At 39.8% G+C, this 19,942-nt stretch overlaps 4 protein-coding genes and 1 non-coding gene across 6 annotated transcripts; 3 read left to right on the top strand and 2 right to left on the bottom strand.

Moving 5' to 3' along the window:
* Positions 1-211: 211 nt before the first annotated feature.
* ndufa1 (NADH:ubiquinone oxidoreductase subunit A1) lies at positions 212-3,909 on the bottom strand. 2 transcript variants are annotated; one of them, XR_004764299.1, is made up of 4 exons: positions 3,668-3,909; positions 2,952-3,041; positions 1,283-2,818; positions 212-433 (listed from the first exon to the last, which is right to left on the bottom strand). XR_004764299.1 is itself a non-coding variant. In XM_035408300.1 (3 exons), exons 1-3 carry the CDS (start codon positions 3,767-3,769, stop codon positions 2,798-2,800), a joined length of 213 nt encoding a protein of 70 aa, XP_035264191.1. In that variant the 5' UTR covers positions 3,770-3,901; the 3' UTR covers positions 2,713-2,797. The 2 variants fall into 2 exon arrangements, 1 of the variants encoding a protein (XP_035264191.1); XM_035408300.1 differs by lacking the exon at positions 212-433 and having other exon boundaries at positions 2,713-2,818; positions 3,668-3,901.
* A 429-nt stretch (positions 3,910-4,338) lies between these two features.
* Positions 4,339-8,808, top strand: upf3b (UPF3B regulator of nonsense mediated mRNA decay). Its single transcript, XM_035408288.1, has 10 exons — positions 4,339-4,560; positions 5,142-5,248; positions 5,374-5,480; positions 5,718-5,816; positions 5,918-6,028; positions 6,230-6,273; positions 6,356-6,544; positions 6,857-7,017; positions 7,125-7,470; positions 7,869-8,808. Exons 1-10 carry the CDS (start codon positions 4,447-4,449, stop codon positions 7,992-7,994), a joined length of 1,404 nt encoding a protein of 467 aa, XP_035264179.1. The 5' UTR covers positions 4,339-4,446; the 3' UTR covers positions 7,995-8,808.
* A 2,856-nt stretch (positions 8,809-11,664) lies between these two features.
* On the top strand, positions 11,665-13,318 carry rpl39 (ribosomal protein L39). The gene is made up of 3 exons (XM_035407482.1): positions 11,665-11,737; positions 12,152-12,255; positions 13,103-13,318. Exons 1-3 carry the CDS (start codon positions 11,735-11,737, stop codon positions 13,149-13,151), a joined length of 156 nt encoding a protein of 51 aa, XP_035263373.1. The 5' UTR covers positions 11,665-11,734; the 3' UTR covers positions 13,152-13,318.
* Positions 12,457-12,590, top strand: LOC118224430. The gene has a single exon (XR_004764654.1). It is a non-coding gene; the product is annotated as a small nucleolar RNA SNORA69 (small nucleolar RNA).
* Positions 13,319-13,424: 106 nt separating the features above from the next.
* On the bottom strand, positions 13,425-17,007 carry sowahd (sosondowah ankyrin repeat domain family d). The gene is made up of 2 exons (XM_035407481.1): positions 16,641-17,007; positions 13,425-16,053 (listed from the first exon to the last, which is right to left on the bottom strand). The coding sequence occupies exon 2, from the start codon at positions 15,911-15,913 to the stop codon at positions 14,780-14,782; it is 1,134 nt and encodes a 377-aa protein (XP_035263372.1). The 5' UTR covers positions 15,914-16,053; positions 16,641-17,007; the 3' UTR covers positions 13,425-14,779.
* Positions 17,008-19,942: the final 2,935 nt, after the last annotated feature.

Here is a 19,942-nt window from a genome sequence, read left to right as displayed (position 1 = left end):
TGAGGGGTCAAAGAAGTTCGATAGGAAATTTCAAAATAAAACTGAAAAATAAAATGTAGCCAAGCATATGATTAAGTGTCATTAACCATACTTGGACTCATACTATCACTGGCAACTTGTGAAAAAGCTGTTCCAAATACTAATATGAATTGAAATCTCAATTGCTGTTTACTATCTTATTACATACAAAACATGGGGTTTGAAACCTGAATAAATAAATCATGTCCATTTTTATTTTGTAGGCCTATGATCATACAGAAACCAATCCATGGTTTTCATGAAACAGAGTTTACTTCATCCTGTATTTTATATCCTCATTTGGGATATGGATCTCTGTTGGCTCTGCTCTGATTCTGCTCTGTCAGCTGATCCCTTCCTGGGTCAAGTGTCAAAGGTGGAAGCAGACGGCAGCCATGGTGGTCATTGCTAGGAACTAAGGTGAGAAATAGACCATACATATCAAGGAACAGGAATGATCTTTTAAAGTATACCAGTTTAATTTTAATCGTTATGGGTTAAATCTAGCAAAGATGAAATAGATAATATCGTCAGTTGACAATAAACTATCCCTTCAATATAAATTTTGTATCTGAACCTAGAACTATTATCTTATAATGTCTTGGAGAAATTAAATAATTTTGAAAGCATGACTAAAGTCCACCCATTCACATGGATGGCCATATGAAGCATACAGGCAGAGGTAATACTTATTGCAAACAAAGAGAAGCACAATGCACCTGTCTGTCCTTTTCAAGCCATGTAAACATGCTGTGGCTACACACCATGTTTTTTGTATACTTACTGTAATATGTGGATATTCACAATGCTATATATTTACAGTAATCCTTCAATATTATTTTGTCCATAGTTTGTAAATTTTCTGATTTCTCTAAGCATGTTAAGATAAAAATCTTTTTAGCTTGTTAATGAATCTCGTTTTACTGTATGGCTGGAAAATAAAAATCTAAATGCCTTTAGCCTGTTGTAAAAGCTAAATTAATATTGACATTGCCACATTGGCCATGTGGCTGCGAACTTCATTTAATTTACTGCATGGTCACGGTTCCACTGCTGCACAAAGAGAAAGCCCCTAGAGTTAGACCAGGGCTGCCCAACCTTGTTCCCGGAGATCTACTTTCCTGTAGGTTTACACTCCAACCCTAACTATGTGCACAGAGCTGCTCAGTAGAATCAGGCATGAAAAATTTGTGTTGAAATGAAAATCTACAGGACAGTAGATATCCAGGAACAGGGCTGGGCAGCCCTGAGTTAAGATGCTTACCTGTGACAAAGACTGACCCATGCATTGTCATCTCAGGGGTGCAAGAGGAGCTCTTCCGGCTAGACAGGAAACTGGAGCAAGTGTCCATGTCAGAGCTGTCCCTGGGAAATCGAGCTGCAGGGTTCATGCTAGGGGATTTGGAGGGTGCGCAGCCCATTATGCCTGTCGTTGCTGTTCTGCATTTGAGGCTACAGAGCTTATGTCTCCTCCCACAGCAGACCTCTGAAGCAAATGTTAAAGCACGTGCATGTGTTTGCACTTGGATGTTTTGCCTACATCACGTTTGATCTCTCCACCTGTTGGAGCTTAACCAAATGCATTTGGTCGTTCTGCAGTACATGCCACTTCAAATACCCGGACTGTGAATCCACTGGAATGGCTGGTCGGTTTTAAGGCTGTGACATCGTCTGCCAATTCAGGAGAGCAGCCCAGCAGACACACCCGCCATAATGCATACACCTAAATTTAATTTAAACCCCTTAAGTAAGGCAAAACTGGGGGCCCACACTTTCTTTGTATTTTGGAAATCCAGAGATGACATGAATCATGGTGAAGACAGTGTTTTTATCATGGCAAGGATCTAGTGAACAAAATCCACAGTAATTTTAGTCCAGAAAACATACTAACTCAGATAAGTGTCAATAGAATATCCATTGTTTACTTAGCAATTCTCCAGAGGAATTAGCACTTGTCCGTTTCGCCATTACAAACACGCCGAAAGTATTGTGTTGGGGACAGCAGGGCAAAATGTAACATACTTTTTAAGTGGTTGCATCGATCTTGAACAACGTACTTCAGGTTAAACCACTGAACTGTATAAGGTCATCGGGTTAAATGAGCAGAATTACCCCTTTTTGTTACCAACGGAGGAAGATTTATATTTTGAGAGACACTGCCAAAAGTCTGTATGTAATTGTAAACAGTCTTTTAGTGACTGATAGATCGCATAGCTTTGATATAGCATGCTAGCGTGCTGGGATTGCTAGCCAGGCAGAAGTGCAGACACTTCTGCACGGTTAAACCTAACGGGGTGTTTCATTCATGCCCCAAATGACCAAAAGCAGTATGCAACTAGGGGAGACCTGGGCGGGTTAGCACAGGGTTTGGTGTAACACACGGCTATTTTCTGGTCATTTGATGGTCAGTCATAAAAATTTAACATCAAAATATTTGTTTTCTTGAACTCCAGTCATGTATCATGTTAAAACATCTGAAGAAATTACTCTTTTTTTGTGGGGCAAACATGAGGCCCTTGCGATTTCTATAATTACTTCAGACGTTTGCAAGATTTTATTCTTACAGATGTACTGCATCTCTGCTTTTGAGCTGCATTACCATGTGCAAAATAGTTGTGTAGCTAAAACAGGTATGTATTCAACTATGAATATTTATTTTCAGTGACTTGAAATTGAATGAACTTAAAACAAATATAAACAATTCTCAATCCTTTAATACATTTAATGTAAAATAAATCATCAATTCAAGGTCCAAATCTTGACAGGAAGTCTGGTATCTTCAGTTTATGTTTTCTAATCCCTAAAAAGAACAGAAAAAGTTCTAATGTTAGACCAGTCTCATAACAACAACCTTCAGGATCCAATTCACTCAAGGACAATTATTTTTAGACATTAAAGAATAAAACCTTTTTGTATATGCGTTGGATTTTTACCTTGGGTGCGGAATGTTTTCCATCTCCAAACAGTCGTCTGTCTCTATCCAGCAGGTAATAGTGGTACGGAACCCGTGCAATGCTGTTTGACTGAAAATAAACGGATGGTTAGTGGATTTTCAACGTTTTGGCCATCTGGCTAGCTGTATCCCATACCATTGCAACAGATGCAGCTCGTTATCAACTCTCAACTAGTTAACCTAAGAAATTCTGCGTTAGCTAGCTAACCAACGGGGTTAACAACAGTAGGACAGTGGTTAAAGTCTGACATTTGCTAGTCACTTCGCTGCAGCCTCCTGCTTTTACAGACCAATATTAATAGCCAGTCCTAACCAGACAGTTACGGTGATGAAAATAAACCATTAATCGGCGTTCATGACCCTTCACATAACACAACAGAGCGAAACATACGCTACGTTAGCTTTATAGTTAGCCGATAAACGTGATATGAACTATAACTAGTGTCCATACCCTGTCTTATTAGAAACCCAACTATTACGGTAGAATTTGGTCTATTTAGAAGCTTGCTTATAATGGTCTGTACACAGTTTCAAAGAAGCCATACACAGCTTAACAGCATATCTAAATTAACGTCAGACAGATAATCAACGTTAAACACTGTTTACAACAGTTAAACGATTTGCTAGCTAGCTAGCCTAAGCCTCCAGTTAAAAGAAGAGGTCACTACAGTCGGCTCCCTCTACCAAGGTACTCACACTTTTTTTATTTGTAAATTTCTGGATGTGAATCGTGGCGATACCAGGAATCATAAGACAGACAGCCATTACAGCAAAACCGGGCAATATTTCATACCACATGGTCGTCGGCCACGGGTATTTTCAAAGTAATAAAGGCAAGTTTTTATCAAAAATTCGATTTATCCTCCGTCCTAAAAGCTTTGACGGTCATTCGCCTACTTCCGGTGAAAAGAGTAGTGTTTTCGAAGCAACGAGAACACCAAAAGGCTGATATAACCAAATAGCGCCATCTATCTAGTTTTGATGTTCTGCATTGTGATTACAATATTGTCGTTTTTACTCCTGTTTTTACTACAATATGACAATGCATATAGTAGTTTGTTAGGTGTGTTATTAGTCTAATAGCAATTATTCTGCAATTAATGATGCTGGGTTATGGTATTACCATATGCTCCATATAAAGCAAACTGCAGCACTCTTAAAATGTAGAAATTTTGAAATATAACACTAGATTTATTTAGGGAAGAGCAGATATTCTACTATAGTTCTACAATTATTTTGCGTACTTACAACTACGAAGACGTGCTGCTAGATTGTCTAGGCCTGCGTATTCCAAATAAACATTAGCTGTTTCACAGCTCTCGTTTTTTATCGCGTTATCTTATGACACACTAATAACCAATCAACGATTACCCTCGGTGTTGCTCGACTAACAGAAAAGAAACCCTGAATATACAAAAAAAAGTTCAGAGCTGCGTTCGTACTTCGGATGATCTTACTAAAAACATCATTTTAAAATGAAAGAGGACAAGGAGAATGCCCGTCCGAGGGAGAAGAAAGTGGAGATAAAATGTGAAGAAAACGAGAAGCAAGAAAAGCCTAGTAAAGAGAAGAAGGAAGCGATGACAAAGGTAACGAGCTGTGCGAGCGAGAAGGGGATGGGCAGGCCTGTCTCGGATTCATCACGATAGCACACTTGCTAAAATAGCTAGCCGTCTAATGTAGCCGTAAATTAAGCCTGTATTTTTAAAATTCAGACAGTGCAGTTAAACTATCCGAGATAGGCATGTAGTTCATAGAACAATTCGTCATTTTAAGTGACATTTAACAGAAAATGTAGGGCGACATTTAGCTGACGTTAGCTTATTACGAAAATTATCAGCAGCTAGTTGACTATCAAGCTAAAAAAGAAACATCGATGTTGGCTTTAAGGTGGTTTGATAGAGAAGTTGATCACATTAACAACAACGTTAATATGTACAGTTTTGAAGTACGCCTGACGTTACACGGAGGAACAACAATATTTAATAATATTGAAGAAACCTACTCCGATCACTGACACTGGTGTAACTTATAAATAGAGTTAGTACATTTTGTTATGTTCAAGAACACAATAGAACCACATTTAATGAAGTCAGTGAGATTAAAAGTGCACTTGTTACAATTTTCTTGTCTGAGATATTTTCCATCTTCAATAATTCATCCATTACAGATAGTGGTCCGCCGTCTCCCACCCAGTCTAACTAAAGAGGAGCTAGAGGAGCAACTTCAGCCCCTTCCCGAGGTTGACTACCTGGAATTCTTCTCGAATGATACCAGGTGACTTAAAGCACAGTTACACAAACTGTAAAATCAGTCTTTTTTGGGGGAAAATGAATGCTACAAAAAAAAAAAAAAAAACAGGATGCACTGTAGACAACTGATAATTTTTTTTACCTTCACAGCCTGTTCCCCCACCTGTTCTCCAGGGCTTATATAAATTTCAAGAACCAAGAGGATATTGTCCTTTTCAGAGACCGGTTTGATGGATATGTTTTCATAGATAACAGAGGTATGTCCTGCTCTATTGGTTGTGACGTTCGTGGTCTGCCTGTTTCATGCTGTGGAAAATTAACAGCAGATTTGTTTTATGAATGTTCTTTGTCGATTACCTGATATGGTGGGAACAGTGCCTACAGACGGTGCAAATGTCAAAGAAATCTGTGCAGAATTGTTTGTTGCTTGGCAAAGTTAGGTTTTAATTTCTGTCTAATAAATAGTATATTAACCCAAATTATTTTTGGACCAGGGCAGGAATATCCAGCCATTGTTGAGTTTGCACCTTTTCAAAAGATTGCCAAAAAGAAGAGTAAGAAGAAAGATGCGAAAGCTGGCACTATTGACGAAGGTAATTACAAAGGCACAGTTCTGTTTTGTTTTTATTGCTAACCTAGAGCAAATTACTGTGATTAAAATACAAGTATGTATTTTTTTCCTTGTGTTTGTAAGATGCTGACTACAAGAAATTTTTGGAACATTATAATGGAGATGACGAAAAATTGACATCTACTCCTGAAACGCTGCTGGAAGAAATCGAGGCTAAAACAAAAGAGTTAGTTGGTATGTAAATGACAGAATGTTTTACTTTTGTACCTTAGAAGTAATGTATTCATCTGCTATTTGTGTGTGTATCAAAGTAAGTCAAGTTTGAGGTACTGGTATAGGGAAGTATGTATCATATATATATATATATATATATATATATAAGAGGTAATTTGTTTCATTTTTAACTTGTTGGTTTTATTTTTATTTTTTTTCCAGCAAAAAAAACAACTCCTCTCTTGGACTTCCTTAAAAACAAACAGGTAAATGTTTATCCTCTGGTGGGGGTTGCTTTTTTTAGCTGTACATACTGTGTGTACTCATACTGTGCGTTTGGTCTTTCAGCGAATCAGAGAGGAGAAAAAAGAGGAGAGGAGACGAAGGGAATTGGAGCGTAAGCGACTGAGGGACGAGGAGCGCCGCAAGTGGCGGGAGGAGGACAGGAGGAAGCGCAAGGAGGCAGAGAAGCTGAAAAAAGGAGAGAAAAACCACGAGAAAGACGGAGAAAAATCTAAGGAAGAGCCAAAGATTAAGGTATTGGTCTGTGACAGGTTTGGAATCCCAGCCAGAGATTGTTTGATGTCTGTGTACAGGATTCTTATTCAACTTCACTGAAATGTCAATGCACATTTTAAGACTTTTAAACCTGGTCATATTGGTTAACAATAAACTTTTTCTCTATCTACTTTTTTCTGAATTTTGATTTTGCACCAAATTTGAGGGACCTCAAATTTAGCTCAGTGGAGTGGAATCCTACTTTTTCATCATTCAGTGTTCACGTATTTAAAAATAATTCAACTCAACTACACTTTGCAAAATGGTGCTTCTTGTTCTGCCTGTGTTCAGCTCTTGAAGAAGCCAGAGAAAGGGGATGATGTGGACTCCGATAAGCCCAAAGATAAGGCGAAGAAAACCGAAAAGGACAAGCTGAAGGATGACAAGGCTCTGGGCGGTACCGACTCAAAGAAGCGGCAGAACAACGAAAACCGTGAGGATAGGGGAAGGAAGTGAGTTTCTTGATTTGGTTTGTTTCTAACTGATTTTTAAGCTGAGATGGGAAACAGACCTGCTCAAAAATGGTACTCATTCATTGGTTATTGTTTGCTTGGAGCAGGATTGAGGACGATGGCCGGAAGGAGCACAGAGATCGGGACGTGGAACGGGAGAGGGATCGGGATCGGGATCGCGACCGGGACAGGGACAGGGACAGGGAGCGGCGTCAGAAAGAGAAGGAGCGCCTGAGGAGACAGGACGATGAACGACGGAGGAGGAGGGATCGTCACGATGGGGAGAACTACCGGAAACGAGACGAGGATGGAAAGAAGGAGAAAGACCGTGTCTGGGAGAAGAGAAAGAATGAGAATGTGGGAGACCCCCCCGGTCATGGTGATAAACCCGAGAAGCCCACCAAAGACGAGAAGAAGGAAGATAGTGCCAAAAGAGACCGTGTACGAAACAAGGTCAGCTTTCTTAATCCTGGTTCAGGCCAAATCTGCGGCAGCAGACAAGATCTTTAATTGTTAATTTAAAATATTACAATGTTGCGGGGTAAAGACAGTCCGCATCAAACAACCACTTTACAAATGGACTGTTTCCATAACAGCAGATTATCTGTTGGTAGAGTTAGTAACTGAACCTGAGATTTGACATATTATATTGAATCCTTAAGACCCCAGCAGCAAGTCGACATTTTAAAACTCACACACTGATTTCTCCTTAAAAAGTTGTAAAACCTTCAGCCGATGTTTCTTTATCTGAATCGGCCTTCAGCCGGTCTTGTGTAGAGTGTTAATTTTGCACTATACGTTTTGTAGCTTTAACTTGTTTGACTTCACATGGGTGTGTTTGTGCATATTAGGATCGCCCCGCCATCCAGCTGTACCAGCCAGGAGCCAGAAGCCGCAACCGAGGAGGAGACCTTCCGGCCGCAGAAAGGAAGCCGGAGAGCGAGGCCAAGTGTCCGCGAGAGAAAGCAGAGGACTGATTTAAACAAACGAGAGGAAGTAGACGAGAGATGAGCGAGGACCGTGGGGGGTCAGCGCAAACTCGCAAGAGGATGTGCCTCAGGTCGGCCGGGGCCGGGCCACGCCTCACTCTCCCTCTTCTCCCTCCACGACATACGTGCCTGTGTCTCCCTCCAGTGCCTGTACCAGCCCCAGTTTTAGCCCCTGCTTCTGAGAGAAGCAAGGGAAATGTTTCACTATCCAAATGTCAGCTCAGAAATGGGGCTCGCTATGAGAGGCCAAAGCTCATTGGACCAAGTGAACCGAAAGTGACCTTACAGAGGACACGGAGCCAAACATATGCTGTACTATGCAGTAGAGTAGCTGTGGTTCATGTAATGCATTTGGAAGGCCTGCTCCTTCGTAAGTAATGCCTACACACTGTGCCCAAAGGAGGTACATATATAAAGCTCCTCTGCCTTTTTCGAGTGTGAAGGCTCCCTACGGCGATATCCTGTTCTTCCTTACCTGGTCTGTTTCTTCAGTCTTTCAAAAGCAGTGTATATGTGAGTTAAGTTCACCTTTACTGTCATGTATGTTGTTCATTTCTGTGGTCCCAAAGCATGTCTGCGTAGTTCCGTTCCTATCAAAAGGAGCATTTCTTTGGTCAAGCTGTTTGGTTCTGGTTCTGATGTAGAGCGAATGTAGCGCTAATGATGTGCACGAGGCTGAATTGTGTGCTACTGCAGCTTACAAGCTTAATAATGTACATTGTAGGGGACATCTTCTGCTCCCCAAAACTGCTTGTGTGAAATGAAAGATGTGTGAAATAAAGTACGTTTGTATAACCTGTTTCGCCATTGGAAACATGCTGTCCATTCTGTAAACTAAACTGAAAAGATATCAACAAGATACAATATCAGAGAAGATGCAAGTTGCACAGGGGGCAGTGGCAAGATTGAATTTGGTCTTCTGTTGGAGGCTATGGTTCTGTGCCTTTTTTTCACTGCAAGGTTGGTTCAAGTATTCCCTGATGTTCAGTTTGTACATTTCCACACATGGAATGATTCAGAAATGACTGCTTTTCTGATCACCCTGACCACTCTTTTTACATGACCAAGCTGCACATAAGCTGTCATTGTGTAGTGCAACCACATAGAAGCAGAATTTGCAATTGAATTAAGCCTAAATAGATTGTGTGGGATACTGTATTAAGTAATGGTACTGTTCACATTGATTGACTAAGCACAGCCTTACTTTACATTCAGTTGTGTACATTGAACATTGAATATATTTCTTTAATGTAGCAACCATATAAATGGATTCAGCGGTATACAAGGAATTGTGTAATAAAAATGTCAGTGTTTTAAACAGTTTTTCAACACTTTCCAATGTTATTGATACAATATGATGTTTTGGAGGCATCTGACATTTACCTGTTTAAGAAAATGCATTAAAATGGCTGCACATGCCAGCTGAAGAGCTGAAGCAGTATGGTGTTCTCCAGCCTGATGGGCATGAAGTTAAATGTCACAGCCTGGCCACAATCACTCGCACTAATTGTTCAGTTAATTAACTGGTGGGGAAAGAAAGCCAGGGATGGATTTGGATTTGAGTCATGTCCTAGGATCTTAGCACTTTGACACAATCATGCAGCTTGTGGGGAAGCAGCTGTCAGGTCTGCAATTCATACATGCTTACAGGTTAATGAATAGCCAGGAAAGTTTTAACTGGGAGTATATAAGTGAGTACATGCTGTAGCCAAGACAACAAAATGAATGTCGTAAAGTGTTATGATGTATATATATCAAAGGCCAGTTGATGTGGTTTATGAGTGTTGAGGCTAAATGTGTCACAGTAGTTTACTGTATTATCTGTTGGCTTTATTAAATAATGAATACATTTTTCCTTTGGTTCAATGCAAGCTCCATTTATAGTAATCTGTTAAATTTCATGTTATTTGTTTTAAAATAAACAGAATACATATATAAATAACATAAAATTGTTTTGAACTGTACATCTCTGTATCATCTCAACCTATCTCTTACCAGGTTAATTTGCTTACAGTGTCACCTGCTATACTCTGTAATATCTAGATGTTTCACTGTCTACGTTTGTCTGGCTGTTCATATGTAGCTACAGACAGATCTTGAGTAAATGTTGATCTATTTATCTGCATTATCTGTCTACCCTTACAACAATAAAGCAGATATAGCCTGCTTTAACTTGTTTGCCAAGAAGAGCCTTCTTTTCACTGCTGACAATGTGCATTCCCATTAAATTGATTGTAAATAGATACTGTAGGCTTCTGTGATGTCCATAGAACTATGAGTCACAAGTGGCCTCTGAGCCAGAGGATGGTCTGTGGGCTGTGAGGTCACACATGATGTCACAATAATGCACAGGTGATATATATTATGTGCTGACATACTTTAATCATTACCCTCAATTCTATGAAAGAAGGTTGGATCCCTTTGAAGAAAATAATTTGCAGGATATTTTTGAACTTCTGACTATGGTACTTACAGTATAGTGAGTTCTTTTAGTAATCCATATTCTTGTTATTTTTAATTAATCAGAAACAACATTCTATCTATTTATATTTATCTCTTGTCTATCAAATCTATCTCTTATAGAGCATGGGCAACTAGTTAGGTAATTTAATGTGGTACTCCTCTCAATGCTGGCTATAAGGATCCAGAGACTGTGGATTTTCTAATATGTATCCTATTTACTTGAACCTATGCATATCAATGAGTTATCAAATTGTTAACAAATTTTTTACCTTCTCTTTTTTTTGACTGGCTCAGAAATGTGTCTCTGTTTTGATCAATCACAAGTCTACTTAAGTGTTGTTGCCAGTGATGTACATTGCATTAATATCATATTATCATAGATGTTCTGTAATGTATTTCTAGTCTAGGCCATTCATCTTGAAAATATATCCAAAGAACACATCTTAATAAAGAAATGTTAATTGATCTATGGTATGAGTGGCCACTTTGGCCTAGCTAGTTATTTTCAAGTGTGTATTACAGGTGATATGTATTGATATATGTCATGTGCATTACTCTCAGGACCATTATGAAAGCAAGTTATCAGAGCTGTTTGCAGAAATTTCCAGGATATGTTCGAAATTCTGGGTGTGGTACTGCAGTTTGGTAAGTTCCATTGGCATCCATTATGCTTATGATATTTTGTCAGTGTTTACAGTTAATTGTTTTCATCTAACTCACTGTCCACACCCCTTTAAACACAAGCAAAACATGAGATATAGAACATAGAATATCTACCTCTTGGAGGCCTATCATACATGCATGGGCTCCCTCTTCCACTTCCTCACTCCTCTCTCCTTTGTCTTAATTTATCTAATTTCCTTACTTTTACCATCTTCTTTCCTGCTAATCCCTTATCTTTTTCATCCCCCTTCTCCTCACTTTAGCCTCCCCCCACCCCATTGTGTTTAAAATGACATAAGTCTCAAGCTTTGTTGTTGAATTTCCTTCTGTAGTATCATAAAACAACTCTCGGCTCTTATTCCAGTACTCCTCTATACAACTACCCCCTCTTTCTATCATCGCTTACCTTTCGCTTATTTCTTACACTTGTTCATGCCTGTCCTTATCCATTTAAACCTCGGCGTCTCTACCTGATCGTGTCTGTGGTACTTTTTGCGTCCACTGGGTGGCGTGAACGTAATCTCACAATTTCAACCATACCATTTCCCAGAGTTCTCTCTTTTCAACTACCGCCATTGTGGAGACAGGACGGTAAATTCATAATGGTGAGAAAATATCGTTTATCATCCTCGTGTATACATATTTAAGTCCTTGAATTGATTGTATTAACAGCAAAATTAGTTGTTAACTCAAATTTTGCTGCAAGAATTGAATGGCTTGGACGTACTTATCAAAAAGAAATATATTCCCGGTGCTGCTAACCAGATAGTAGCCGCTTTGCTGCGAGTTGATGCAGACTTTTTGGGGACGATTTGGTGTTCTTCGATATATAAATGAGTAACGTGGTGGAAATGCTTGTCTTTGACAGTCCTTGGATTGTCGCAATGTATTACCTGTTCAGATTGTGGATACATAACTAACGTTGTAATTCGATGTGGATCTGTAAGTACGTGCGAGCTAGCTATACCAGTTAAGGTTTATGAATCAAGCGCGAATTACATGTATTCTTGCTCTTCCAGTCTTCCCACAAGACTTTCAGGATCAAACGCTTTCTAGCGAAGAAGCAGAAACAGAACCGACCTATCCCACAGTGGATCAGAATGAAGACTGGCAACAAAATCAGGTATCTAGTTTAAAGCTGGTTAGTTTACGGAAAGCCATGTTCTGCTACTAGCTGGTTAGCTAACTTATTGTTTAACTATTTAGGGACCGTGGAAACCTAAATAATTTAGCCGACTAGGTTAGCTACCTTGTGAGCTCGCGCACCTGATTGTCTTGAGCTTGCGCCTGGTCGGTTTAAATGGTTTAGTTTCTATGCTTTGGTCCAGCAGGTTGCAATTACAGTGCTTCATTCTGTGGGAGTACTGCCATTATCCTGCTAACAGTAACCTGCTGCCGTGGAGTAACAACCTCCTCAGAGTTCCCATATGATGAGGATGCTCTGTGGCAGTGACATAAGGATACGCATGCTATTTTATTTAACCTTATAGACCGCTACCTTTATTTCTGGGTGCAGAGCACCATGTCTGTTTTCTGTTTTGGGAGAGGTGCATATGCATCCCTGTCTAGTTTCCATTCTTTATGGGAAAGGCTGGTAATATGTCCAGGCAGATATTCAGGCCTGTTATTTTTGTGTGCTTTATTGGCCAATTTTTCCAAACTGCTCAAATTTCATGTACAATATATACATTTTTTCATCATATATCATTTGCTTATTTCTTATCGCACTGTAAATGGTTAAATATGCACTTCCCTGGTTCTATTCCTATATTCTGGAATTTCAAGAACTTTCTCAAATTGGAAACTGAAGAGTGGATGCATTTTTTTTTACCTGCTCAAAATATACTCCATAAGGAAGAAACATGTAACAATGTGTCTATCACTCTTAGTGGTTATTTCAACATAATTTAAAGAGCTGAGGGGGTGTGGACAGGAAAAAAGTATACTGGAGTATATTTCTTAACTCACAGGTACAACTCCAAGAGAAGGCACTGGAGGAGGACCAAACTGGGCTTGTAACTGCTTCCCTTCTATCCTCACAAGCTCCCACAGTCTTAGCCTTATTCATGATGACATCCTCTGGGCCCAGACTAGAAGAGACCATGACATGGACTGGCAGTCTCTCCTTTTTTGTACAGATACTCTGCTCATCTCTGTATGTGAACAATAAAAATGGGTGAAATGAAGTGGTGAAATTGGAATTTTTTTTTTCTTCTGGCTATGGTAATAGTTTTTAAATATAGCTTCATGCACTGTTAATACGGAAATCCACTTTGATTTTAGAAAGCAAGCTCAGTTTCTTTCATAGAAATTTAATGGATTCATCTACAGATGAGTGCATCACCAGTGTAACACATAAAAAATTTATACAAGAACCATTACTGGCCCTCAGCTTGTCTGATTGTTTGGCTTGGACTGCAGCTTTCGGAGTCAAAACTGGCTTGTGCTTGGAGGCCTGTTTCTTGCAGATGTCTGCATCATTCAAGCTTTATAAAATGTACCTTAAAGTTTAATTTTCATGCTTTTCGCACTCAAGATTATCCAGAATCAATTATTATATTGTGTTTGGAGTCACTTTATTTGCCTCACTGTTGTAACAGAATCTAGAGTACTTTCAGAATGATACTATCATTCTTTGCTTGATTTAAAGAACAGTGTAGTGATGTGAAATCACTTGGACAGTGGCCTGGGGGTTCTTCACAAGATCTGATTCACAGAAGTACTGAGAGAAGCAGAAGTGTTGTAGATCTGAAAAATGAAAGTTTATTTAGGATAGGTCACAGGACTTGTCCTCCCCCCCTGCAGTCAAGTAGTCCTGTTGAGCCTGATTGTGAGCGACTCAAGAGCTGATCTCACCTTGTTCTACCTTTGATTAAAGTGCTGTGCCTCAGGTTTGGGCTTGCTGGTATAAAGTGGTCTTGCTAAGCAGGTAATGTCAAAACTTAAAGCCTGATTAAATTAAGAAATCTTCCTTGTGTATGAATTTCTTAAGAATGATGATGTATTTGTTATTCTTTTGAAAGCAGGATTCAGAACAGGCCAGACACCAGAGATTATCAATCGTAATCGAAGGACATCGTCGGCAATACATTTCACTACAGTGGCTTTCACTTAATTCAATGGTTGTCTACACTTCGCAGTTGCCTTCGTGTTTGTTTAGGTGTGGTTATGGTGTTGTTTGAATTCCCCCTTTGAAAACCTGTCTTGCAGGGTGTTCAGATTTGAATAGAGTGTGTTTTGAGTTTCAGTATTGGACTACAAACTTGAGATCCAAAGTAGACCTACAGTGAATAGTTAAAATAGGTTTTCACTGATATTTTCAAAAAAATAAAAATAAAAAAAGCAGTAGCCAAATGAAGAAAAAAAACTGGATAATTATAATATACAAAACGTTTTGTTACAATAAAGTGCATATTCTACCATTAAAAAAGGAATAACAACGTGGTTGTTTGGGATAAAACCACGAACACAGTGATCTGGCGTTTACAAAACACCCAACAGGCAAACTACTCTCACAAATGCGGTATTGAAGGAAACCCACACGTTTTCGCGTAGCTTGTTAGACTTGTCTATAGGCCTATTCAAATATATTTTAATGTCTTAATTGGCTACCTCCAATCTGACCAAGCATCGGTGTTCGTATCCTCTTAGGAGTCAGTGCCCATAGGGTTTCTCATGCTGCTGTTGACAAAATGTATTACCGGTGACAGGAACTTTCTGAAAGACCCAAACATCGAACGGTTATTTCTCCTTACAAACGAGTCTACCTCGACCTCCTCTCCTTTAGCGTCACTGTTGGAGTTTTGTGCAGCACTCCCGCTGTTGGCATTGTGATACCCAACTGTCCCATGCTCATACTCGTCCTTCCCGTCCAATAGCTCCCTCATCTCCGCAGGGGCGTTGGTCTTCAGGTACTGCCACGCTCTTCTGCCACTGTAATCCATGACCTCCACATCGGCACCAAACGCGCCGACCAAAATTTTAATCACCATGTACTGACCGTGCATCGCAGCCACGTGAAGGGGGGTGAGGCCTCCGCTTGCTTTTAAGTTTACATTCACTGGGAACCCCTCCCTTTCAGCGTACTTGAACAGCTTTACCAGTGTTTCATCCCTGCCGTTCTTTGCTAGCCAGTGGACCACGGTGAAACCACTGACGAAATCCTTTCTAGTCAACAAACTGAAATCCTCTGAGAGATAATCCACTATGGTGTCAAAATTTCCATCCACAATCGACAGCATCCACGCATGCTCCATGGGGTCCAAAACCCAGAATGCGCTGCTGGTGTTGCTTTCTTCTGTGCTATAAGGTGCGTCGTGATCACAGTCTTTAGAAGATGCGCTGGATGAGAGTAATAGGCTTCCGAGACCACTGTGCAAACCGTTGTTTACAAGAAGGTCCTTTAAGTATTTCTTTCGCATGGCGGGAGTAATGGAGCCCTTCTCTGTTACTTCCCCTAATAGTTTTTGCGAAACACTGTAAGTGTTCAGCGCACCGATGGAGCAGGGCTCACTTATCTCCGGTTGCCTTCGCAGCCTCGACCGGCGTATCGAAGCTTGATGAGTCCCAACCCTAGACATACGGTCAGCGAGACTGACATAGTCTCCAGACGCCCTGCAGATTTCTGAAACGTGGGAGTCTTTTCCACTGGCATTCGCTGTATCGCGTCCAGATTCCTCCTCCTCAACCATCGGCGATGCTGCTCCGCCCAAATGGGAATTCAAATGAGCGGTAGAGCTGATCCTATCTGACAGCTCTGGGATGCTAGAGCTGTCATACATGTTTGGTCGTTTCCTTTGTAGTCTTCTCCTCGTTTCCCTACTGATGTTGTCCTGCTGATAACGCGTGCCTAATTTTGTAGGCTATCGCACACAAAGAAGTTGTTCCAAGAGCGCAAATCGTTAGGATCCCGTTTGTTTCACTTTGGAGAGAAACAAAGCCCAGTCAGAGATTATAGGTAGCCCCACATTTGACTAAATTTATCATATTCAAATCAGTAGCCTAGCCTATCAAACTTTTAACAAAAACGACTGTCTCCATTCAGGCCTATCATAAACAGCTGTACAAGACTGCATATAAAATATCCTGGGACATTTAAATTCGTTTCTTTCCCAACAGCTTTTTGCCATTTTCCAGTATAGGCTATTAACACTTTAAATCGTACCCAACTGTCTTTCCGACGTCTGTAATCTCAGTTTTCAAGACTCTGATTTAACATTTAAGCAACAGGTCTATGGCTAGCTCTCAATAATAAGTTGATAGCCCTACCATATTTTAATTGTTCGATCTTGTCAACTGTAATGATATTCCACTTTGAGTCTCTATCTTACATTACCACTGTGTGTTCCACGAAGAGAATAAAATTAGACAAACTCGTTCATTCTACATTAAAACACCACCAACTCGCAGAAACATAATCTTCTACAGCTCGAGCTGTAGATAAGTTTATAAACAGAAGAAAATGTTTTCCCCCACGTCATACCTAAGGGTATGATTTTTTATTCTCACCTGTAAAGCTGTGCGACGTTCCGTGATGAGCGTATAACGCACATTCCTTTGCATTCGTCGGTAGTTTGCCATAGAGACTAGATTACACTACAATCCGGCTTTTAAAAATAGTATTCCATCTGATGAAATGGTGTATAAAAGACACATATGTAAATGTTTTAAAAATAGACTGAAAACTAATTTCCGCTCTAAAATGCGACCGTCTCTGGCAGTTCAGTTTCTCTTTTCTCTTCTTCCCTCCTCCTTGCCCCCACTCAAGTTACTAATACAAAGTTCAACTTTAATCCCTATCAACTGTATGAAAACCCGCGGGACATGTGATTGCATTATACTCATTGTTAAAGGAAACGTGTAGGAGTGAGAAAAAAAACACCTCAACAGTACCTACTCAGGGTCTCTTTTAATATGTAATGTATTAACGAAGATTCCGTTGTGCCAGCTGGAGCGAAAATATATTTGGCCCAGCAGACAGAAGTAATGCAACTTCCTCCCTCTAGAGCAAATATTTATTTTATGTTTCAAGCTGCTTGTAACTAGTTCACATGGAAAACAGGGTTTGATTTTTCGTTTCCTGGTTGCAAAGCTTGACTTTATTATGATAGGCTGAATTGGATAAGTTATAGACAGAATTAGAAAACTGTATTATAATTTAGTATTCTTCTATCAGATTGTGTAATCTTTGTACCATGGAATACTCTGTCCCACAAGTACAACAGGGGTGCAAGTGTTGTTGCAAGAGCAAAATTATGAACATCTGGGCTGAGTTAAACTTTTATTACCAGAATAGTAACTGAGTGGTAAATGGATATTGCATCATTTGCCTATACTATTTTAGACACACACACAGGGCTGTGCAGAGACCTTTTGAGGAGAAAGTGCTCAAAGTGAGAAAAAGGCAAACCAACCTAGAAAAACAGTTTTATGGAACTCATTTATTATACAGAATATGTATACTGTATACACTGAACAAGTATATAAACATGTAAAGTTTTGGTCCCATGTTTCATGAGCTGAAATAAAAGATCACTGAACTTTTCCATGTGCACAAAAAGTTTATTTCTCTATAGTTCTGTGCACAAGTTTGTTTAAATCCCTGTTAGAGAGCAATTCTCCTTTGCCAAGACAATCCGTCTACCTGACAGGTGTGGCCTACGAAGACACTGATTAAACAGCAAGATTGCTACACGGGTGCACCTTGTCCTGGGGACAATAAAAGGCTACTGTAAAATGTGCAGTTTTGTCACACAACACAGTGCCTCAAGCTTTGAGGTAGCACACATTAGGCATGCTGACCGCAGGAATGTCCACCGGAGCTGTTGCCCGAGAATTGAGTGTTAACTTCTCTAACACAAGCCGCCTCCAACGTTGTTTCTGTGATTTTGGCAGTACGTCCAACCAGCCTTACAGCTGCAAGACCATGTGTAACTAGCTTCTTCACCTGCAAGACTGTCTGAGACCAGCCACTCAAACAGCTGAGCAAACTGTTGATTTGCACATCCCAAGAATTTCTGCACAAACTGTCAGAAACCATCTCAGGGAAGCTCATCCATGTGCTCGTCATTCTCGCTATGGTCTTGACCTGACTGCAGCTTGCCGTCGTAACTGACATGAGTGCGCAAATGCTCACCTTCGATGGCCATTGGCATGCTGGAGAAGTATCCTTTTCACGGATTAATTCTGATTTCAACTTCACCAGGCAGATGGCCGACAATGTGTATGCCGTTGAGTGGGTGAGCTGTCTGCTGATGTCAGTGTTGTGAACAGAGTGCTCCATGGTGGCAGTGGTATGGTATGAGCATAAACAACAGACAACGAGCTAGTACAATTTATTGATGGCATTTTGAATGCACATAGATACCATGATAACATCCTGAGGTCCATTGTCATGCCATTCATTCACCAATATCACATGTTTCAGCATGATAATGGCAGGGCCCATGTTGTAAGGCTCTGTACACTATTCCTGGATGCTGAAAACATCCCTGTTCTCCCTGTGGCCTGCATACTCACCTGACATGTCACTCACTGAGCATGTTTGGGGTGCTCCGGATTGGTATGTACAACAGCACGTTCCAGTTTTTGCCATAACCAGCAACTTCGTACATTCCACCAGCCAAGCTAAACAACCTGATTAACTCTATGCAAGGGAGACGTGTCACATTGAACGAGGCAAAGGGTGGCCACTCCAGACACTGACTGATTTTTCACTTGCAGTTTTTTATATATATTACTGTATTTCTTCTGAAATGACCAATTACTTGTATCATTTTTGGAATGAATCAACCTGCTATTACAACATTTAACAAGAACTAAAAGTCTGTAGATAAGCTCGTCTTGGAATTGTATTCATCAAAATGTATGATAACATGCACAGCACAATAAATTAGCTATCCAAATGACCCATAGGTCAAATAATTTGGACAGGTTTGTCTCCAGCAAACAGAAACACTGTGGGCAAGTCTGTTCCACTGGCAGTGGTTTCAGCGTAAGAGAAAAATGTCCTGTTAGTATCAGCATTCTTATGTTCTTTTGACCATGTGACCAGTCTGTTATGTTCTGACATGTATTGCTGCTTTTGGGAGTTCTATTGGAGCACTTTATTTCACTTGCAAGGTTTTGGGGATGGTAAATGTGTGCTGAATATCAATATGTCTTTCTGTATTTACTATTTAAGTTATTTATTGTTTCTAATTCAGCATTTTCCCAAACAGACGGAATTCAAACTTATTTCTGGGGTGTCTGATTTCTCAGGCCAAAAAATTGGTTGGGTTCATTTCATTCATTTATTTAAGACAGATGCGCTAAAATTTCAGCTAGCCTAGATAATTATCAGAACCCTTGAAAAAAGAATACAATTGTCTATTCATGCTTTAATTAAAATTGTTTGACATTAGTTTAAGCAAATGGGAAGTAAAAAAAACAAAAAAACGAATTAGCCTATGCCATGAATGTGAACATAAAGATATGGTTTCCAATTTTTTTTTCTTTTGAAAATCTGTTTATCGTAAGAATATCATCATAATTACCTTTAAATACAAAGATAGATCCCATTGAATCGAACATGTTACGTAACATGTAGGCTATTTATTCCCTATGCTAAATTGCTGTCGGCGAGCGCTACTTTATCTTCGTATTTGTACAAATGAGCTTTTCTTGCTCTTTTACTTATAGAATGAACCATATGGCAAAACACGAGGGGTGAGATAGTGTAAAACTGCCTAATTAAATGTTAACCTTCAATCACTTCTTGAATTAGAAAGATGACACATAATACTAGAAGTAGAACATTAGATTTTATTGAT

Source organism: Anguilla anguilla, chromosome 3, assembly GCF_013347855.1.
Source record: "Anguilla anguilla isolate fAngAng1 chromosome 3, fAngAng1.pri, whole genome shotgun sequence".
Classification (NCBI taxonomy): domain Eukaryota; kingdom Metazoa; phylum Chordata; class Actinopteri; order Anguilliformes; family Anguillidae; genus Anguilla; species Anguilla anguilla.
Note: the sequence above shows the minus strand (reverse complement) of the source record. Positions and strands in the feature narration are given on the sequence as shown.